Here is a 20,138-nt window from a genome sequence, read left to right on the forward strand (position 1 = left end):
TTCCTAAAGATCTTTACTCATAAGTCAGCCCTATTTCTTGAGCCATTGGACTGTTAGACTAAACTGTTCCTTGAATCAGATTCTAAACAACTCTAAAATAAGGCACATTTTTTAGTCTTATAGTATCTTCTGATGGTGCATTTTGGTTTGGTTAAGGAGGTCTAATTTGTGGGTGGTAAGTGTGTAGAGAATCTTGTTTCATGATATGAGATCAGACTGTGATTGGGAAGCTAAACATAATCCAAGATATTCCTGGTTGAGGGAGAATCTTTTTAAAAATGTATATTTTAATTGTCTCTTAAAGAATGCATTTGGTGTGGATCAGCAAAATCACTGCCCTTAAAGCTAATTTTCTTTTCTGTATTTTCTCAAAGAATTTAATAAATATATACCTCTCCTGTTCTGATGAAAGACAGCTCTCTCCCTTTGTATTCTTGTTTGTTTTGTATGATGTATCTGTTACTTGAGAATGTCTGAATGTATTTTTGTCTGTATAAAAAATGAATGTAAAACTGAACTTGTCCTTCCAGTTTGTGAAAAACAGATGAAAGTGGTTTTCAGAGACTCTCCTAAAGAACATCTCCAGCCCTTCCAGGATAAATTGGAAGCTTTTTACCTGAAAGGTATGTGCTTTTCAGAGCTGTTTGTTCATATGTATTCTTAAGTATTATTCACATCTATGTTGGCCTGCTTATAATTATGGCTGAGGCTAGCATAGCATGTTGGTGCCCATTATTTCCCATAAATATGGAAGGGAGATATTTTTAGCTGGCTTAGGTTTAGGTTATCTGTAAGACTGTATTCTATCATATAAACTTGCCTGGCATAGATCTCTTCAAGGGAGGCTGTCCTCCTCATTCCAACAAATTCACCAGCACTTTAGGAGCATGGGGATCAGACTTCTAGGTGGTGTTCCAAGTTTATGGAAGTCTCATCTGTAGACAGTGGTCCAAATGCAACTGCACCATAGGCAAAAGCAGCAGAATACTAACCAATGTGTTTTTGGTCTATTTACTACTAATTATAAACACAGGATATACTTTTTTCATAAGTGGTACAGCAGGGACCAAGTTCTCTTTCTTGTATAGTCAATGCCAGTAAAAACCTTATTTACATATGAAGGGTTGTCTGCCTTAATATGAATGTGCTTCATTAACTATTTATGTATTTTATTGTTGGGTTTTTTGTCTGTATTTTTATATTGGGTTGTAATATAATATATTTAGGTTGAAAATATTATTATTATTATTATTATTATTATTATTATTATTATTGTCAAGATTGGTCCAGTGTTCTATTGAAAACAATACAATTTATGTATGTCCAACCTCCTCTGGATTGTATGTATGACTATCACAAACTTACTATTAGAAACACAGATCTAGTATTGTCACAGCAGTTTAATTAGAGTTCTATCAGGGAATTCATATTGTAACTGTTGTGATTTCTATGCAAGGATATTGATATTCCCAAATGGGCAATATCTTTAAAAAATACTTTTACATTTGGTATTAAATGCTTCAGAAATCACATACAGGGTGACATGCAGTTTGATGATATGACTGGCTATGCTTAATAATTTCATTTTCCTCTGTAAACATAACTGTTCACTTTACCATTTTGAAACATCTAGTTTTAGCTTTGTGATCTACATAAATGTGTATTAAAACATTTAAAAGCTAGATTAAGATGGTTGATTTAATAGTGCAATTATAACACAACATGTAGTAGATTGTGTCTGACATTTTATACAGAAGTTTTGATTTTCATGTGTTTTAAAATACATGTTTTTTAAATCATCAAAAATGTTACCTAGAAAGCAGACTGCTATGCATTTTACTCCAAATGTATCCTGCTGAGTTCAATAAGGTTTATTCCCATGTAAATTTTCACAGGATTGCAACCTTAGACTATAAATTTCTCAACATAGATTTCAGCTCCTCACTAATGATACATTTCAGGAAAATTCAATACATGTATTAAGCTTTCCCATAAACTTAGCAGGGTTCCTGCAAGAAAAGGCTTCCACAGTGAGAGTGTTCAAGTCACAGGTATGCCTGTTCTGGTGGTCTTTTCATCTCATTTAATTAGCAGTTTATATTTATGGCTCCAGCAGCAAGTGAGCTTGAGAAAGCGCTGTGTATATGTGCACATTAACACCAGCAGTCTTCCACACTTTCATATGAGTGTATGTATATATAGCTTTCTACTAAACTCTCTACACCATTCTTCTGTTCAAAATAGGCCACCCTAAATAACAAACAAAAAAACATTAAAGAGCAAGGGCTTAGTTACATTGGTTCATATTTTCCCAGCAATTTTGTAAATGGCTTTGGCAGTATCTGTTTGGGGAGAAGTGTTCAGACATTGCATAAGAAGGTAGTAATTACCTACTTGTTTAACATCCAAAAAAAAAGACGTATGAAGGCATAGTTCTGAGTTACATCTGTGTCTGTCACCAAGAGAATTCCAGTCCTTCACTGCAGTTGCTATTAAACTATGGCTTTAAATCTGTATATGCTAATAGTCCATATTACGTTTGTCTTAGAATTGTTTCTCAGAACATCAGGTCAGCTCAACTCAGTGTCATGCTTCTAATGGCATGAATCTATGTGCTGGAAGATTTAAGACATATTCTCAAATATATGTATCTATGTACCCAATTCCTATAGTAAATTCAGAAAGATCTTTAGATCCTGTCCATGATTGTTCACAAATTGGGCTTACTTTTTCAGGTTTTTTTTGCTCGCTCGCTCTCTCTGTCACACACACACACACGCGCAAAATAGACAAAAATGTAACAAATTTAAACAGTTTGAAAGGTTAAAATAATTTAAAACCATAATTCCCAGGCAAACCTGACTCCTTTTATTTACGCCTCCTATTGGACAACAATGATTCTACAGTATCCCTTAAGGTGGCTAAATTCTGTTATATTGTTTGTAAACTGTGCCCTCAACTGTCAAATGGTCATTTTATTACCGTGCAGAAAGAACTGTTTGATACTGTACATGTACAGTCTACTATCAGTTTATATTTTAATTTGTTATTGTTATATTCATATGTTGCTCGTGTGATTTTGTTTTTATACTGGTCAATGACCGAATAAATTTTATTACATTACATTAAAACCATACATAAATGAATATTGGGGAAGAAATGAATTAGGACCCAGAGACTTCTAGAAAAACTCATATTGTATTTGTCACAAGAATGAACCCAACGTCAATGTCATTTGGGCCTTTAAGGGGATGATAACATCACTGCAGAGAAGTCCTGGACCTATGCTTTTCCACAGTGCATTGCTTCTACTGGTTAGAGATAGAGGAAGGCCTCTGTTGCAGATCTCAATACTTGGATGCTTATAGGAAGAGGCATTCCTTCAAAGGTTGGAATCCCAAACTTTTTAGGGCTCTGTATGTCATTGCCAGCACCTTGAATTCAGATTTGGTATACTGGCAGCTAGTGCAATTTTTTTGAGACTGATATTGTGTGGTTTCTGGTACTCTGGTAAACAGTACAGTAGTCTAATCAGAATGTTACTAATGCATGCACTACTGTTGCTATTATCCCTGTCTATGAGAGGCTGCACCTGGTGCACCACTTGAAGCCAAGCATTCTGTGCGACAGAATCTAGTTGTGCCTTCAGCAACAGAGACTGATCTAGAATAATTCTCAAATTATGCATCTGCTCCCTCAGGAGGAGTCAGGAATAATCAACAGAGTCCCCTATCTTACTGAGCTTTGTGAAGTCGAAGGTTTTCATGGCTGGCATCCATAGTTTTTTTTTGTGGGGTTTTGGGGCTATGTGGCCATGTTCTAGAAGAACATCTTCCAGAACATGGCCATATAGCCTGAAAAAACCACAAAAAAATTACTGAGATTTGATTTTGGTTTATTGGCCCTCATCCAGCCTTTTTCAATTCTGCTCCAGCACCTGAAAAGCCAAGGGCTAACTCTGGGCCACAGCAGATGAGCAGGAAAAAAATGGCTCAATCCTGGGTTTTCTGAAAGTAGTTTGTATCCCTGCTGTCCACATTGTCTACTCTCAAAGCATGGACTATCTGGTTTGTGTATGTTGTAACTACATCCATTGCATTATTGGCGATTGTGTTTTTGTTTTGCTGCAGTCCCATACTGGCACTAGATTTTTTATATGCTGGTGCAATAATGTACATTTTCCACTCAGAGTCACAGCAATTTTTTTTATTTTATTTTTTTGCTCTGCTAGCCGCAGAGCTCGGCTTCATTTCACTTTCCGCCCAGTTTCACCTCGTGCGTTGTCTAAACAGCCATGCTTCAAAGCAATTGGAAGCCGCTTTATTTGGCCAGTGCAGACAACCCCTCTGACAACAAAGCAAAAGGACTGTCATCAGCATCCTGATGGCAGCATCCTACCCCAAAACTCCTGATGAACTCACTCAGCAGTTTCATATAGATACTGTACAGCTTTGAGGATTAAGAGCAGAGATGCATTTTTATTGGCTATAATGACTGTAAGATGGTTACTGCCAGAAAATATATTGCTTCCCTTACCTCATTAAATGGAGCATCACCATAAAGTAGATTTCTGTCTCAGACTTTCTTATACAGTGACAGTAGTTTAAAAAAAAACTGTTATTTTCACATTTGATTCACTAAAATTTCACTTACACATGGCATTCACACATAACCTGCATGGAGGAAGTGAACAAAAATTACTTATTATAATTTGCTACAGAAGAGGCAGAATTTGCTAGCTGAGGCCAGCTGTTCCTACTTGTAAAGGACTAATCTGGGAAGAAATTCCTGGATATTTGTTAACCAAATTATGATATGTCACATAACTATTTTTAATTACTGGATATTTCTGTGGTAGAAACATAGTGAAATAGACAAAGTAATCAGAAATATGCTTCACAATTCATCAGTTTTTCCATCCATGGCATATGTTTCTAGTGAAACAGATTGGTTAAATAACTATAATTTTCATGTTTTAAAAATTCCATTTGTTACTAAGCATTTATTGAGATCCTGATTTTCATTGTCTCACTCATAAGCATTTTGATCTGTCTTTACATGGCCATGAATTGGAACATCTGCAGGCAACTGGAAAAATGTTAGAGATGCCAGAGATAGGACATGACAGCAGCAGTATTATGAGTATTAGGATGAAACACTACTGAAATGTCCTTTGGAACATTGATGCTTATTCACCCCTGTTGTTATTGTCTGCAGTTGGGGAAAGACACTTGCTGTCTATAAATATTGACAGATTATATGAAATCATTCTTCCCTCTTGAAGTTACAGGGTGTACCAGCCATGGCATTGCTAGTGTTTTCCAAATAAATGTGTGGGGGGGGAGGGGGGGAGCTATCCAGATGATTGCTTAATTTTTCATAGTTGTGTTGTGCATGTAGAGATCAAACTCGTACAAGTTAACTCATATGAAGCATCTGGTTTCAGATTAACTGCCATTTTTGACCAACAATTGACTACTTTTCTATGTTAGAGAATAGAAGCAATCACAGTAAATTGTTCCTATCTATTATATTATACTCAGTTCTAGCCACAATGAATTGACTACTGCAGTTACCTTCTTCATAGGTATTCTTTTAAAATACCATTTATACTGATTCATCTCCATTTTTTCTGTTTTAAATATAAGGAATTATGTAATGATACTTATGGTGATTGTTTAATGAAGATGGATGCACTGATTAATTTACACTGTTTGAATTATTTTTTAGTTCTGGTTGAAAAAAAGGCTTGTTCAGGTACTAAACTAAGCCTAAATTAGCCATGATTATAAGATGTCTATACAAAAGCTGGTACAAGGGATCTGGAGGTGTACCGTATATACTCAACTATAAGTTGAGAAATTGATGCCCCAAAATGGACTCCAAAATTCTAGGTAGACTTATACATAGGGCAATACTGTCTTTCAACCAAGCCCCTCCCCAGCTGGGCTGCCTCCATTGTGGAAAGTCCAGCTGGGGACAGGCTGGAAACGGTGATGAGTTTCCCTGTAGCCTCTCTCCAGCTGGGCTCCTTCCATGGAGACAGGCCCAGCTGGGGAGAGCCTGGGAAGGGCGATGGATGGCCCTGGAGCCTCTCCCCAACCTGGTTGCTTCCACAAGGAACAGACCATCTGGGGAGACACTGGGAAGGGCGATTGATTGCCAGCAGCCTGTCCCCAGCTGGTCTGCCTCCCAAAGTCTGACCCTTGACTTATCAGCAGGTCATATTTGTGGCCAGAAAAGTTGACCTCGATGCCTCACAATGTCAGTACTTACAGGGACCAGTCTCCTAGCATCCCCATTTTTCTTCAGATTGGAAATTCATTACTGTAGAGAATAATCTCTCTGCTAGATCCATGTTCAAAATTTAGGGTTACATCCAGTCTTAATCCCAAATAGAGTGGGTCTATTGGAAGGAACAAAGCTTGCTAGCCAAATAAATTACATCGAATTCAATGGGTCTGCTCTAAGCATGTCTAAAGCTGGACTTAATCCAATTTCCAACTTTTTAGCCCCAACAAACTCTCTGTACATGTGGATAATCACTGCTTATTTGGAAAAAAAAGTCTGCATTCCCCTAAAAATATGAGCCAACCTCTTCTAAGATACACAACAATGTTGCAAAATGCACCCTGCTCCTGGCAATTACCCATCCCAGAGCTAAGTAAATATCCATTTATTTTATTACTGGATTATCCTCCCCACCCACAAACAAAGATAGGTAGACCCTCTAACCCAAATTGGCTTCTGTTGCCTTGCTTTGCCTGATCCTTCTCCAGACATGACACTATAGTGCCCATTTAAGGAACTCGGTGTTTATTTAAAGTACAAGTTTGAAATTCGATGAGGAGGGATCTTTTATAGTCTAAAATAAAAAAAATGTTGCTCTGTTTTTATTGCTTTTCTTGTTGCCTGCAGGCCCATGGTCACTAGAAATTAGATCTGGTGAGCCCAAGGCAATAGGTTTCACGCTTTTCCTCACATACAACATATACTCTTCCCTAGAAAGGAAAATGTAGACTGGTGACTCTAACATTATTACTTCCTCCACAGCACACTGCATATCCTTTAAATATCTTTACCTGCTGAAGAAATGTTGGTTTCAAAAGGTAGCACTGAAATTTTTATGCTTTTTGCTGCTGTTTTTGGATTAATGCAAACATAACCACAACATAGACTTTGGAATTTATTTATTTATTTTTGTCATCATGCTACCCCTGTACTAGTATGTTGGTTTATGAATTACATGCATGTTAAATGTGGGTTTACTTTCAGTGTCTTTTTTTTTTTTTTTTTTGGTCCAATTAGTCTATTGGCTAATATCTCTGAAATAAGAGCTACAGGCAGGTTCTGTAGCAATAAACAGTCTTATATTATTGATTGTCTTCTAGTGACAGACATTTTAATTCTAGTTATCTCTTCCATATTAGTAGAATCTGAACAAAGAGTAGCCCTATCCAGCACAGACCCCATTCTAAGCAAACCTTTTCTTTGGCTCAGCTTTAGGTTGTTATGAGTGTAAGGTACCTTTTCTTTTCTAAATAAGAACCTGGTTCACCACTGATTCCTTCAGCTGGAATGAGTTTGTGTCATTTTTGGTATTGTCCAACTATGTGCTGGGCAGCTGGGGTCATCCTGGCTACTCTGTGTGTTTGTAGGGTTGTGTGATTTTTTGATAATGTAATTTAGGGATTCAGCAGGAATGTATATTTCATTGAGGATAGTTCCTATCTACTGAATGGAATTGCAACTTCACTCCTTTTCTGAATAGACACACACATTGAACAAAACTAAGTAATAAGAGAAGCATTTGCTAGTGGCCTATTTTTGTACATTGAGGTACAATTCACATTTGACAATATTATTGGCATTAAATTCTTACAAACCATTTCTAAAACTGGATGGTTTTTCAAATGCCTCTTTCCCCATAAAATGAAAGGCTGTCAAAAAGCATTCACTTATATTTGTTAAGATTCTAGATTTTTTGTGCTATTGGTATGTACATACACACTCTTGTACACACATTTTCATTCATGCTTTTAAACTGTTCATTGTGTTAGCATGCACTGAGTGAAACAGAAAGCAAGTGCGCACAAAGAAACAGATGTGCTCCATATAAAATACACCATAAATCTTGTCTCCCAATTTTTTTGCTCCAAACTCTCTGTCACAAACTGTCAAATATCCAATTTTCATTCTGGTATAAAATGTTCATTTTCTGACATGGCGCCAACCACCATATGCCAGAATAAAGTCAGTAACCAGCAATAAAAAGGCAACATAAGCACCTTTGAAATGGTACAAAGCAATTAACAGTGGGAAAAAGTCTATATAAATCTATGGAGAATTAATCTCAGGTTTGCCACTATCCTGCTGTGTATTTACAATGAGTCTCTGCTCCCGACCACCAGAGGTGGCTTACTTTGTAAAAGGGAAATGCCCTAATGAGGAAGGGGAACTATATGAAACCAAAAGCTGTTGTTCTTTATATTCATTTTCCTTGCCCCTTTAAGTATTCTTCAAAATTTTAGTTTGGATATGTTTTGATCTATGAAGGTCCAACACATCTTGCATGCTTGTATTTTTGTCTGATCATATGAAGTCAATCTTTACAAAGCCCAATGAGCAGAAACAACCTGAGTTTCATAAATCATTGTAAGTATCCCACAAGAGGAGGTAGTCCCATGCTTTTTATTTTTTATTTTCTAAAATACTTCAAACAGTTTATTCTGCTCTTTCATACAATTACCGATTCTCTAACATTCAAGTCTAACAACCAATTTACTTGTTCGTTTGGTATTTACAACAGTCTCGTGATTTAGAGAAGACCTGTTTCCTATTCTCATTGGTCATCATTCATCATTCATTTGGGCACTTGTCCCTCAATAAGAATGTGCTGATGTCTTCTTTTCTTTTCCGTTTCTTTTTATCACTTTACAGTAGAAGAGTGTAGCTTTACTAAATCTGCCTACTTCATTTTGTGAAATGAAGAACAGATTGGTTTTAAACTTAGACTGTTTAAAAGACATTAAAACTGATTTTCCAGTTTCCTAAACTCTTTGGGCATGTTTAATGATCTTAGAAAGTTCAACCAAAAACTTTCTATTTGGAATACAAAAAAAAAAAAAAAAAAAATGGAAAGCATACATTTCTGTTATGTTAAATAATAAATGTGTCTCAAGGTTACTGCTGATAACCAAGAATGGGAAGTAATGAATGATTAATGTAAATGTAAATGTATATTAACTGTACAATTTTAACATATACAAGAGTCATTTGGGGGGAAATGTTTTTGTAGTATTCTAGTGCTCTTTAAAAAAAATAGGCATTTGAATTTTGTAGTACTTTTAAAGATGGTAATTTTGAGAGACACATCCACTTCTGAGAGCACCAGTATTTTAGGGCCTTATTGCACTCTTCTCCCACTAACATAGCATTTTCAGAAGCACTGCAGTAGGGATTGCCCCCTTCTCTGTCTCACCTTCATAATCTTTCCAACACTGCAGTCTTCATTTGTGCTACAACTGTAACGCATGCAGCATTTGACACTGACCATCCAATACCACCACACTTCCTAGTTTAGTGCACACATAACACACACAGATCCCCCCCAAAAAAAATATAAATTAAAAGTAGATTTATGTTTTAAAAGCCCTTTTTTTACTTGTAGGGGGAGAGAATTTCTTGATTCAGGATACACTTGATTAATTACTGGCAGATGAAAGCCGTCTACTAAATTAATGATTAATCTGCCAGCAATTAATTGTTTGATCAGTTAGGAACAGGCAAAATAATCAAATAAATGCTGCTTTAATTGTAAGACTCTTTTCTGCTGACATTTAGAGGTTTGTTTGTGTGTGTAATTGTATGTGTGTGTTTGCCTGGGCGAGAGAGAGTCAGACTTGGGAACTGAGTTACTCTGCTGGAAAAGGAGCCGGAGGACACTAAGCAAAGTTTCTCTTTCTCGGCTTCCACTCCTTTTTATTCCCCCCATTCACAGACTACCCCCCTGCCCACCCAGCATAAAAGCGCAATTGAATTTTTACACAGGTAACTGTAGCACCACAGAAGCAGGAAATGAGATCATTAATGGGTTTTTTGTGTTAATAAAAAGAAACAGTTTCCAAACAAACTTCCATGAGATAACAACAGAAGACCAACAACACTGTGTGATAAGGCTGGGACAATAGCAGGACTAATGCATTGCTATGACACTATAATGTTGTGATGTAATAAGGCTCATATTGATAAAGAGAAGGTACTCCTTAAAAACATAATTTATAATATAATCTTTAATCATCTAAGCTCAAACTTCCTTTAAAAAACATTCTTTCAAAAGTTTCTTCTTTTAAAAAAAATGCTGTTTATATTAAAAGACATAACTGTGTAGTAAACTAACATAGACTATTTTGATTGATTTATAGGCAGTGTTATCCATTTTTAAACAAAGATGTCCAAAAATATGTAGACTCCGAGAAGACTTACTAGGATGGATAAGTCAAATGTTAGGCTAAAAAGTCCACTTCAGGGGGCACTATTATTAATTTCTGCCTAATATAGATCTAATAGCACATATGTTACCACTGCAAGGCTAGAAATAGATAAAGTAGGGAAAACATGAGACTATGGGGTGAAACAGACAGTCAAAATTAGCAGGGTTCTGGACGGCACCAAAACTATGCTACAGGGGGAAAGACAAGACTAATAGAAAGATGTATTTTTCCACTTCCTTCCAGAAAGTGTACACTTTTGCATGTACATATAAATGCACCAATGCCAGGGCAGCTGTAAAGGGGCACTCTTTCCAAACTCTAACCCTAATTGTGCACGTAAACGCCCCATTGCAGTTGCGCATTTAAAAGGAATGGTACTGCCTTACCCAAGAATGGCAATGCCCAAAAGAGAAACCATGACATCTCTCATGGAGATGAGTACAATATACACAAAACAGACAATCAAAGAAGTGGCAGGGGTGAAAGGGGAGGTGAAGGGGGCATCACTTTTAAAATCACTAGTTGTTTGGGAACTGAACATTTTTAAAAAATCTTCTGTTGCGTGATCCACAGAGGATTTCAGGCTTTGCAACATGTCCCATTGCCATTAGAGGTGTGGCTACTAAGATGGCTTTCTCAGTTGCTAACAGTGGAAGTCTTTAACTTAGGAGGATTGCATGCCTTCATCTTGATGTTTCACTGTCTATTTAAAGACCCAATTGTTTAATTTTGCTTCTGGTTTGCACTTTAAGTGATATAGTTCTCCCTAATTATATACTGTTTAGAGAGCCTATAAGAGAGGGGATCAGGTATTACATCAGTCCAAGACACAGGGAACCAAGGAGCAGTTCCTGCATTTCTGACAGTCTTATGTCTCCCACCCACCCACCCAAAAAAGCCCACACAGCCCCCTTCCATTATTTTACATATAATTTTAATGTAAACATTTTGCTCTATATGTTATAGAGCTAATTGACTGTGGAAGTTTTAAAGGGTTTTAATTATTTTTGTAATTTGATGGCTATAACCTGTATTTGGTTGTCATGAATAAACTGTACTAGTACTATGGTGTCATTATTTTACATATTCATTGGTTTATAAAGGTTAGCAAACATGTAGGCCTTCAGGTATTTTCTTGGCTTTTTACCTGGGCCTGTCTATTTTTCCTATGAAACAAACAAAACATTTTACCCTGCATAATCCTAAAGTTGTCTACTTTGCTTTATCATAACCATTTTTTCTATGCAGAAGAAAAAAATTATAATTTTAAAATGTCATATTATACAATTATCTTGTTTTTTACATTTTATTTATGTAATGATAACTATATAATCAGTCAGTACAAATACAAACTGTGAGCCTTGGAGAGTTACACAGAGAGCTTTGCAGGAAGATGGTCCAACTTAGGATGGTAGCGACATCTGGGTTCAGGGACAACCTCTCGCTCTGTGTTAGCTGATCAAACCGAGACCAAGGTGTCTTTCCAAAGGAGGGCTTACCATTATCTTTACTGAAAAGACTTAACTAAAGAATTAACGTCCATTTGGACCTTAACTCTTCAGTTTTGAAAAGTGCCCCAAGAGGTCCGGACTGTACACTTTGTATTGCCTGACTGTCCTGTGTATTGGTTTCTTCTGCTGCTGTTTTGCTTAAAATTTCAAATTTTATTTAATAGCAATAGCCATAGCAGGTACATTTCTATACTGCTTGTCAGTGAACCAACACTCCCTAAGCGTGTGTAAGCCAATTGCCCCCAACAAGATGGGTACTCATTTTACCAACCTAAAAAAGGATGGAGGACTGTGTGGACCCTGAAGGTCTGTCTGGGATTGAGCTCACAACCTTGTGGCTGTGAGTGGCTGCAGTAACAGCATTTAACCACCAGGGCTCCTTAAACCATTCTTTTCTTACTGTAACAGTGAATTACAGAGAAATTAGGAGAATTTGATACCTACTATGGATAAGCAGATAGAACCTTTGATGCAAGACAGTCTTAGTTCTGGACTATAGAGTTTATTTTCTGTTTTAATTAGGTTTCTTAAGACCCTGTACAGACCGGCCTGAAAGGCTAGCATGGGGGCAGAGTCGGGGCATAGCATCCTCACAATGCATGCCCAATTCTGCCCCCCCTCCCCAGGGCACCTTGACACAGCATGCCACTCCACACGGCATGTGGTGTCATGGCATGCCTCCAGCACTGCATCCATACGATGCATCCATATGATGCAGTGCTAAAAGAGTGCCATATACCCGTGGTGCCATGGCTATGGCGCCCTTTCAGAAGGCCGGATTGGCGCCATGACATGAGGTTGCCACGGCCCTGATCCAGCTAGGAAAGGGGGAGCAGTCTGTCAAACCCCTAAGATTGGTTTCAAAAAGTATACATTCAAAAGTTAAAACATTTTGACTGAGACTTCTTGCATGAATTCTAATGCACACACATAATAGTATGCATTAGATTCCCAATACACTTCAGCTGTCAGAATGTGTGAAGAGGAATGCATATACATAATTGCTTTCTCCCTCTGAAGAGTCTATATAATTTCAAAGAATGGAATTCATTAAAACAATAGAAGCTGAAGTACTTATTTCAGTAGGGTGTGAAAGTGTTCATTTGTTGGTCTGTAGTGTGCCCTTTATCTCTTGTTAGTTTTGCTACATCATACCAAAATGACTATGTTTATAGAATTTGTAATTAATAATCTTCTAGCTAGGTTTATATTCCTATTATATTCCCTCCCTCGTCAGCATTGTTGGGCTGGCATGAAATGGGGTTTTAATGTGGTTTTAATTGTGGTTTTATTATGGTTTTATTGTTGTTTATGTATATGCTGTAAACCGCTTTGATTTTTAGAAAAGCGGTATATAAATAAAAACTTTTTATTATTATTATTATTATTATTATTAGAAACATAATATTCTATCCTGAAATCATTTCTGTGTGACATTTTTATTTTGCTTGATGGTGTATGATTGTCATCCATTGTGACAGCAACTCTCATTGAATTATTGGGTGATGTAATACTGGGGTCTGTAACAAATGGCATCAAACCCATAAGCATCAAGGTGCCATAGGAGCAGTCTCAGACATCCACTGGACTATTTTCTTTCTCCTCGAGTAATATCAGTGCTTCTTTCCATTGACTTGCGTGAGAAAGGGTCTGTTATTTCACTAAATAAATGGCATTAATGATATATTCTATGGAAAAGAAATTCCCCCTGAAATTCAGTTGTTATATGCCATATCTCCCTGCCTTGTGCTTGAGAGAGTGTGTCACATTAAAGTTCCAGAAGAGATTTCCCAGGAGATTCATTTTTGGTTAGAATGGATAAAAGAGCACATCTTTCTCTCCTGGTATGAGTCCAAACTGTCTGAATAAATGGATTGTGTCTCTTGTCAGGAACTGAAGGATCTTTCTTTGATACCTCCAGTTCTGGAAAAGATCTTTGTTGGCATCTCTATATTTGTCCTTTCTAGCAGGAAAAGAGCAGCATTTTGAAATTCCATTGTGAACCATAGTTTTGACTGTGTTATGACAGTTGTGCATTATGCTTACAATAGAAAATAAATGTCTTCCCAAAGATTTCTGTGTTTCATAAAGGAATGAATCAAAAGTCCTGAATTACTGGAAATCTGGAGCTTAAGTGGGGGACATTATTGGATGTTCATTATAAAGGGAACATTCAGACATCAATTTGGAAGTGGGACAAATGGGTTCCAGGTAATAAAGCAACAGTACCCCCATACCACACTAATATCTAACTATCCTTCCTCTTCACATACCATGTAGCAACAATTGTGGGACAAACAATCAGTAGCAGGAAAACACGATGAGTTTGCAAGAAGGTACTTGTTCAGCTGTCTTGGTGTGCTCACTTTCAGCATGAAGTAGCTAAATGGAAAGGAAGGAAACATTTGTTTTGCATGTCCTCACTGTGAATGAGATGCAATTTATAATGAGGTAGCACCCTTCTCACAAATAGAGCACGTCTTTAGAGCTGCATGTGCTTCTAGTGGAGTTCAGAGCCCAGAGAATGTTTGTACACACACTTCTTAGATGGTGTTGGGCTTCACAATCCAAGCACATTTTCAGGACACAGTGATCTAAGAAAGCATCTCTTCTCCCTCCAAAATCCTGTACAGTTGTACACTGTACTGTCAACACTGTAATACTCAAAACAGTCCACTTTGGTACAAGACAATGTGAAATTTAAAACATCTTTAAATATAAACTTTTGTGATCTGATTTATGAAATGATTTTTTTGTAGCTGTAGAAGAACACAAGACCGAAGAGAGCCATTTGGAGAGTGTACAAAAGTGGTAAGTTTTGCAGTTTCTTTAACATTATGCATTATATTTACCAGAAGCTCCTATTTCATCTTGAAATGCATTTCGGTGAGTTTAAATGTAATTAATTTGCAATAACATGTGTTATTTTGAATATATTCTCACACCTCCAACATTTTCATGTACTTATCTTCAGGAATAAACTCCAGAATGGAGTCTTGATAGACTTTCTAGACAAAACAGCTCATTAGTTATTTTGACAAAACAGTTCTTATCCATTTAAAAAATGTGTTGAATCAATATGCAGAAAGGAGAGAGAGCACTCTGGCCCTACCTCCTTCTGTCTCCAATTCTGTCACTTTGTTTCATGTGAAAATGAGTAATTCTAAATATGAGAGCTATCCTATGCATTGATGCTCTCTGGGTGATTGGAAACACCAATTTTTTTAAGGAAAGGAGAGCAATATGATGAGAGCAATGAAACTGAAGACAAAGGAGCAGGCCTAGCACGGTCACCTCCTCACATGTTGATTTGACATTCTTTTTCATTGAAGTGGATAGGGCTAGGATGCTCTGCTATGCACTCCAGATTGGAGTTTGTTTGTTTTTTTTATTTATTAAAAATTTCACATATAATATAATATGATAGATAGTAGAGATACAGATTCTAGTAATAAAGCTGTAAATTATGCTCTTCCAGTATCTGACCATTTCAACAAACACCGTCTTCTTCAGAAGGTATTATGAAGACAAAGCTTGTACATACAATGATTCAGAAATATTAATATGCTAATGAGCTTAGATTCCAAAATGTGGAAAACTCTCCTCAAAACATCAATGAAGGCAACAAAACACAGACATTCAAAGTTAGGGAGTTACAGTTTGAGAGTACTAACATTCAAGTGATTGCAGTTCAACATAAATAAAAGAACAATGCTTGCAAAATAGAAAAGGAAATAGAAAATGAATAACAATCATGAACAAATCCAACATATAAATATCAATTATCTCGCAATTATATTTACAGAAGGTTTTTGTTTTTCTTTTAAGAGGCTGGGGAGAGCAAGTAATTGTATGGTCCAGCAACGGTTTTATCACATAATACTGTAGGTTATTTGTTTATCAAAAAGAGCATCTAAGTAAATGCTGTCGTAGTAGTAATTGTAAAAAAATTAAATTTGAAAAATCTAAGGGCTTTCAAAGAACCTGTTGAAATTGTGGCTTTTAGTATACATCGCCTGTGACATATTGTTCCAAGCCAGGATAGTTGCTGACTTCTACGACAGAAGAGTGTGCTTCCACACACAATTGTAGAAGCTTTCTGTCTCCATGTGCAATTGCAGTACCCTCTCCTGCCTAGAACACCCACTTCCCCAGGGCCCTCTAACTTCAGGACTCACTTTCAGAGCAGCATGAAGGGCTTTGATAGTTCGGAGCTTTAAAAGCCTCACTACATACACATAAAACTAATATACAGCGAAAAATAATGATTCCCCATTCTGAAACTATATTGCAGAGCTTTGACGATTGCTTTTGCAAACAACTAATATACAATTGGCCCTCCACATTTGTAGATTTGACTTTTGCAGATTTGAATTTTGCAGATTTGATCATTTGTGGATTCGATTAATATGTTCTCTCTAGGAATCTCTAGGTCATCCAGTGCAACTCTTCCAGAGGTTGACCATAGAGTCACACAGCAGAACCTAGAGGTTCCTAGAGAAAACACTTCTCTAGGCATCTGTAGGTCCTCCTGTGCAATTCTATGGTCAACTTCCACCAGATGTTAGCCATAGAGTTATGCTGGAGAATCTAGAGATTCCTAAAAAGGTGTTCTCTCAGGTTTAAAAAATGTTATTTATTTAACCCAAGAGGACAGTTTTCCGCTTTCACAGGGGTCCGCTTTCACTGCACCCCTAATTCCAGTGAATATGGAGGGCCAACTGTAATGACATGCTGAAACCATATTTAAAAGAGCATTGGTTGGATGACACTTTGTGGCCCAGAGCATCATCCTACTACCATGCCATTATGGATTTCTTCAGAGTATCATTATATTCTTTCTCAAAATTCACTTTCCAAGCTCTGCTAGAAAGACAGATATTGTAACATGAATGATATAATTTTCAAATATTAAAAATTAATTAATGATGAAGAGAAGACTTTCACTCCAGCAATCTGCTGAGTCCAGAATCATTTATGGAGCTGTCTCCTTACTGGTGAAATGCTCACTGGCAAAATGCTCACATACCTTTGCAGAGATGTTTCCCTTTTGCTTCTTCTCCCCTTTTTTTGAGGGGGGGGGGGATGGTGGTTCTGTTTTTCTGTTCTATTTAGGACACAGCTAGACAAGCAGTAATAGCAAGGGGAAAAGGGAAGCCAATGTCATGGTCCTCCTGGACCACGGCTTGTCAATGGGCCAGCTCCAGGGTTGTGACTCTTGACAAATGCACAACTTTTTCACTCCTGGTGCTGGCCCCAAATAAAATAATTTATTTTCAGGGCATTATATCTTCAGACTTAAATGTAATATCAAATGGTGACTTTCCCGTTGCTTCGGATCAGGAGTTGGGAAACCACAGCTCCCAGAGGCTTTTTTGTGAGCATCCAGATTCCCATCAGATCTACCAAAGCCAAGTCCTCCCTATTGGAAGGGCAAAAATTGTCCCCCAAATGGCAACAAATAACTCCTAAAGTGGCAAAAAGCAAAGAATCCTGTGAAAATTAGTTGCAGAAGAATGAAAATGGAAACCAGAAGTCACTTCCAAATTCATTTTTACCCATATAATAACAGATTTTCAAACACATATGACTCACCAGAAGAATTTGGGGCAGAATATTTCCTTCTTCCCATTTCAGTTTCTTGCCCATGCTTTGAATGAACAGATAATAGCTTATATTTTAGTAATAAATGGATAAAACCTATACCTTTTTATAATTTTAGAAAAAAATAGTAATTTATAGAAAATATTCAAAGTGTCTTACAGAGACTACTTAAAAACAGAAACCAGTTCCAGGATAAAATGACACCACAATAAAATAAAGCCAGATCACAACAATATACATGGAAAACAGAAATAATAGTAACAAAAGAGCCAGTATGTTAATATCTTTTAAAGAACAGCATAAATTCATTGTAAAATACAGTCATAAGAACAATTAATTATACAGTTGAAATTAAAAAACAGGATACGTAAAAGAACTAAAAGTGAGTTTTGTATTATATGTAGGACACAAATACACTTTGAGGCTTCCCAGCAGAAGAAACTCAAATTTTAAAAAATCAGTGTAAAGCAATACAGCTGTTGCTTTATGATCAGAATCTTTAAAATATCTTCTTCTTTTACAATATCTCCTTCCTCGCTACCTTATAGTGTGTATTCTATATGTACCTACCCAAACAGTGTTGTTATTTTTGTTTCAATGCATAAAAAGCAAGTTTGGAAGTTGCACCACATCTACTATCCATTGCTAGTACAGTCTTTAGGTTATGGCAGATTTATGTTAATTGCCAGCCTAGGGTACTGGGTCAGAAATCTGCCCTTAACGAAACTGAACTTCCCCAGTGAGTTTATGTGGTGACAATCTTTTCTCTCCAACACTGCAGCTTTGAAGAAATGGTGGGGTATTTTGGGATAAAGCCAAAATCTGGTGAAAAGGAAACTACGCCAAACTACGTTTTCACGGTGTGGTATGAGTTCTGCAGCGACTTTAAGACCATTTGGAAACGAGAGAGCAAAAACATTTCCAAAGAAAGGTAAGGTTCTAATAAAGTCATTAATACCATTTTTAGAAGTCTGGGAAACTGTTCCTTTTCAAACTCAACAAATTATACTCCCATATTTCACAGGCGTCATTGTTTTCTTTTAGATCAAATGAACATCAAGGAAAGATTATTCCCTCAGGGTAACTAGGAAAATTCACCAAAGGGATGCTGTCCCTGCAAAAAGATAAACACATATAATCTGATAAATTACACTTTCTTAACCCCTTCCAATTACTAGCTAGTAAAATGAAAGCGGAGCTGTGCTAATTTGTAACAGATTGCTTCTCTTTGCATTTTCATGTTGAACTACCTTAAATGAGGCGAGATTGCTGTTGTAGACAGGACAGACAAATAAAAGTGAATGCTTTTTCCAGTTAATATACTACACTTGCATCAAAGGGAAGCCTGCAAGATTCAGGCCACACTTAGCACAGTGTTGCAATCCCACACTGAATTTACAGCACCACTTCTAGATATCCTGCTGTGGACATCAAACTCCATGCCGCGGCATCTCCCACCATCTTATGATTGTATTAAGTTTAGTTAAAACTATTTTAAAGACAAACTCACCTCTGAGTTTGATTTTTTTAAAAAAAAATCAAGAATAAGTTGAGCTAATTATTGCACAATTGAGTTTTTTTATCCTTTATGTGGTAGCTCTTATTGTAATCTGTAATACACTGCATTATAGAAGAACTAAATACTGTAAATTACACTTTAGGTGTGATTTGTCCCCTATCAAATTCAGATAGCAGAGTGCCACTCCTGATGTCAAAACAGCCCACACAAACACAAAAGGAGAGATCAACAGGCTTGGGAGATTTCATAGTTAATTTTGCCTTCCTCTGAGGCCAAGAGGGTGGGACTTGCCCTAAGTCATCCAGTGGATTTCCATGGTTGAGTGGGGATTCAAAACCTATTATTAAAAGTCATAGTCCAGCACTCAATCACTATACCATGCTGGTTCTCCTTTCTTTTATTTGCAGTCATTTATTCTGATCATATTGCTATTTTCTGTTACTATTTGACTGTTATCAGCCACTACACTACATGGGCTTTCTAAGGCTCAGACAAAAGCAAACCATTGCTGCCTCTCCTAACTTGTCTGTTCTTTCTCATTAATAACTTTTGCCATCTTGACCACACTTTGATGTTGTTTGGTCACACATATAATATTCAAATATGTTTATCAAGTGATTTGATGAGATACCATGAGTTTTGGTTTAAATTCTGAAAGCTTTTCATTAGCATGTTGGTCAAATATATGTTGTTGTTGTTGTCATGTGCTTTCAAGTCATTACTGATTTATGGAGACCCTAAAATGAATCTTTCATAGGGTTTTCTAATGCTAAGAGTGTTTGATGTGCCCAAAGTCACCCAGTGGGTTTCCATGACTGAACCAGGAACCAAACCACTATACCACACTGGCTTCTCAGTAAACACATCTTTGGCAAACAGTAAAATTGTGTAGGGGGGGTAATATAGACTACATAGTATATAGATTACAAGACTGGACCCAGACTTGATTCCCATTCATAAGAAGGACTGGAATCCATTGGTGGCTTCTACTGAAGAAATGAAGAGTTGGTA

The 20,138-nt window shown here is 36.9% G+C and overlaps 1 protein-coding gene across 4 annotated transcripts in view; it reads left to right on the forward strand.

The window, feature by feature from the left end:
• Window positions 1-20,138, forward strand: part of FMN1 (formin 1) — a 220,154-nt gene that overhangs the window by 190,184 nt on the left and 9,832 nt on the right. For all 4 annotated transcript variants that reach the window (XM_089521999.1, XM_089522001.1, XM_089522000.1 and 1 more), the window contains 3 exons: window positions 531-623; window positions 14,764-14,815; window positions 18,390-18,539. In XM_089521999.1, the coding sequence (XP_089378125.1) occupies window positions 531-623; window positions 14,764-14,815; window positions 18,390-18,539 (295 nt within the window). The remainder of the gene's footprint in view (window positions 1-530; window positions 624-14,763; window positions 14,816-18,389; window positions 18,540-20,138) is intronic.

The sequence above is a fragment of the Sceloporus occidentalis genome, unplaced genomic scaffold, assembly GCF_023333645.1.
Source record: "Sceloporus occidentalis isolate IW3139 unplaced genomic scaffold, rSceOcc1.0.p SCAF_4, whole genome shotgun sequence".
NCBI classification, from domain to species: Eukaryota; Metazoa; Chordata; class Lepidosauria; order Squamata; family Phrynosomatidae; genus Sceloporus; species Sceloporus occidentalis.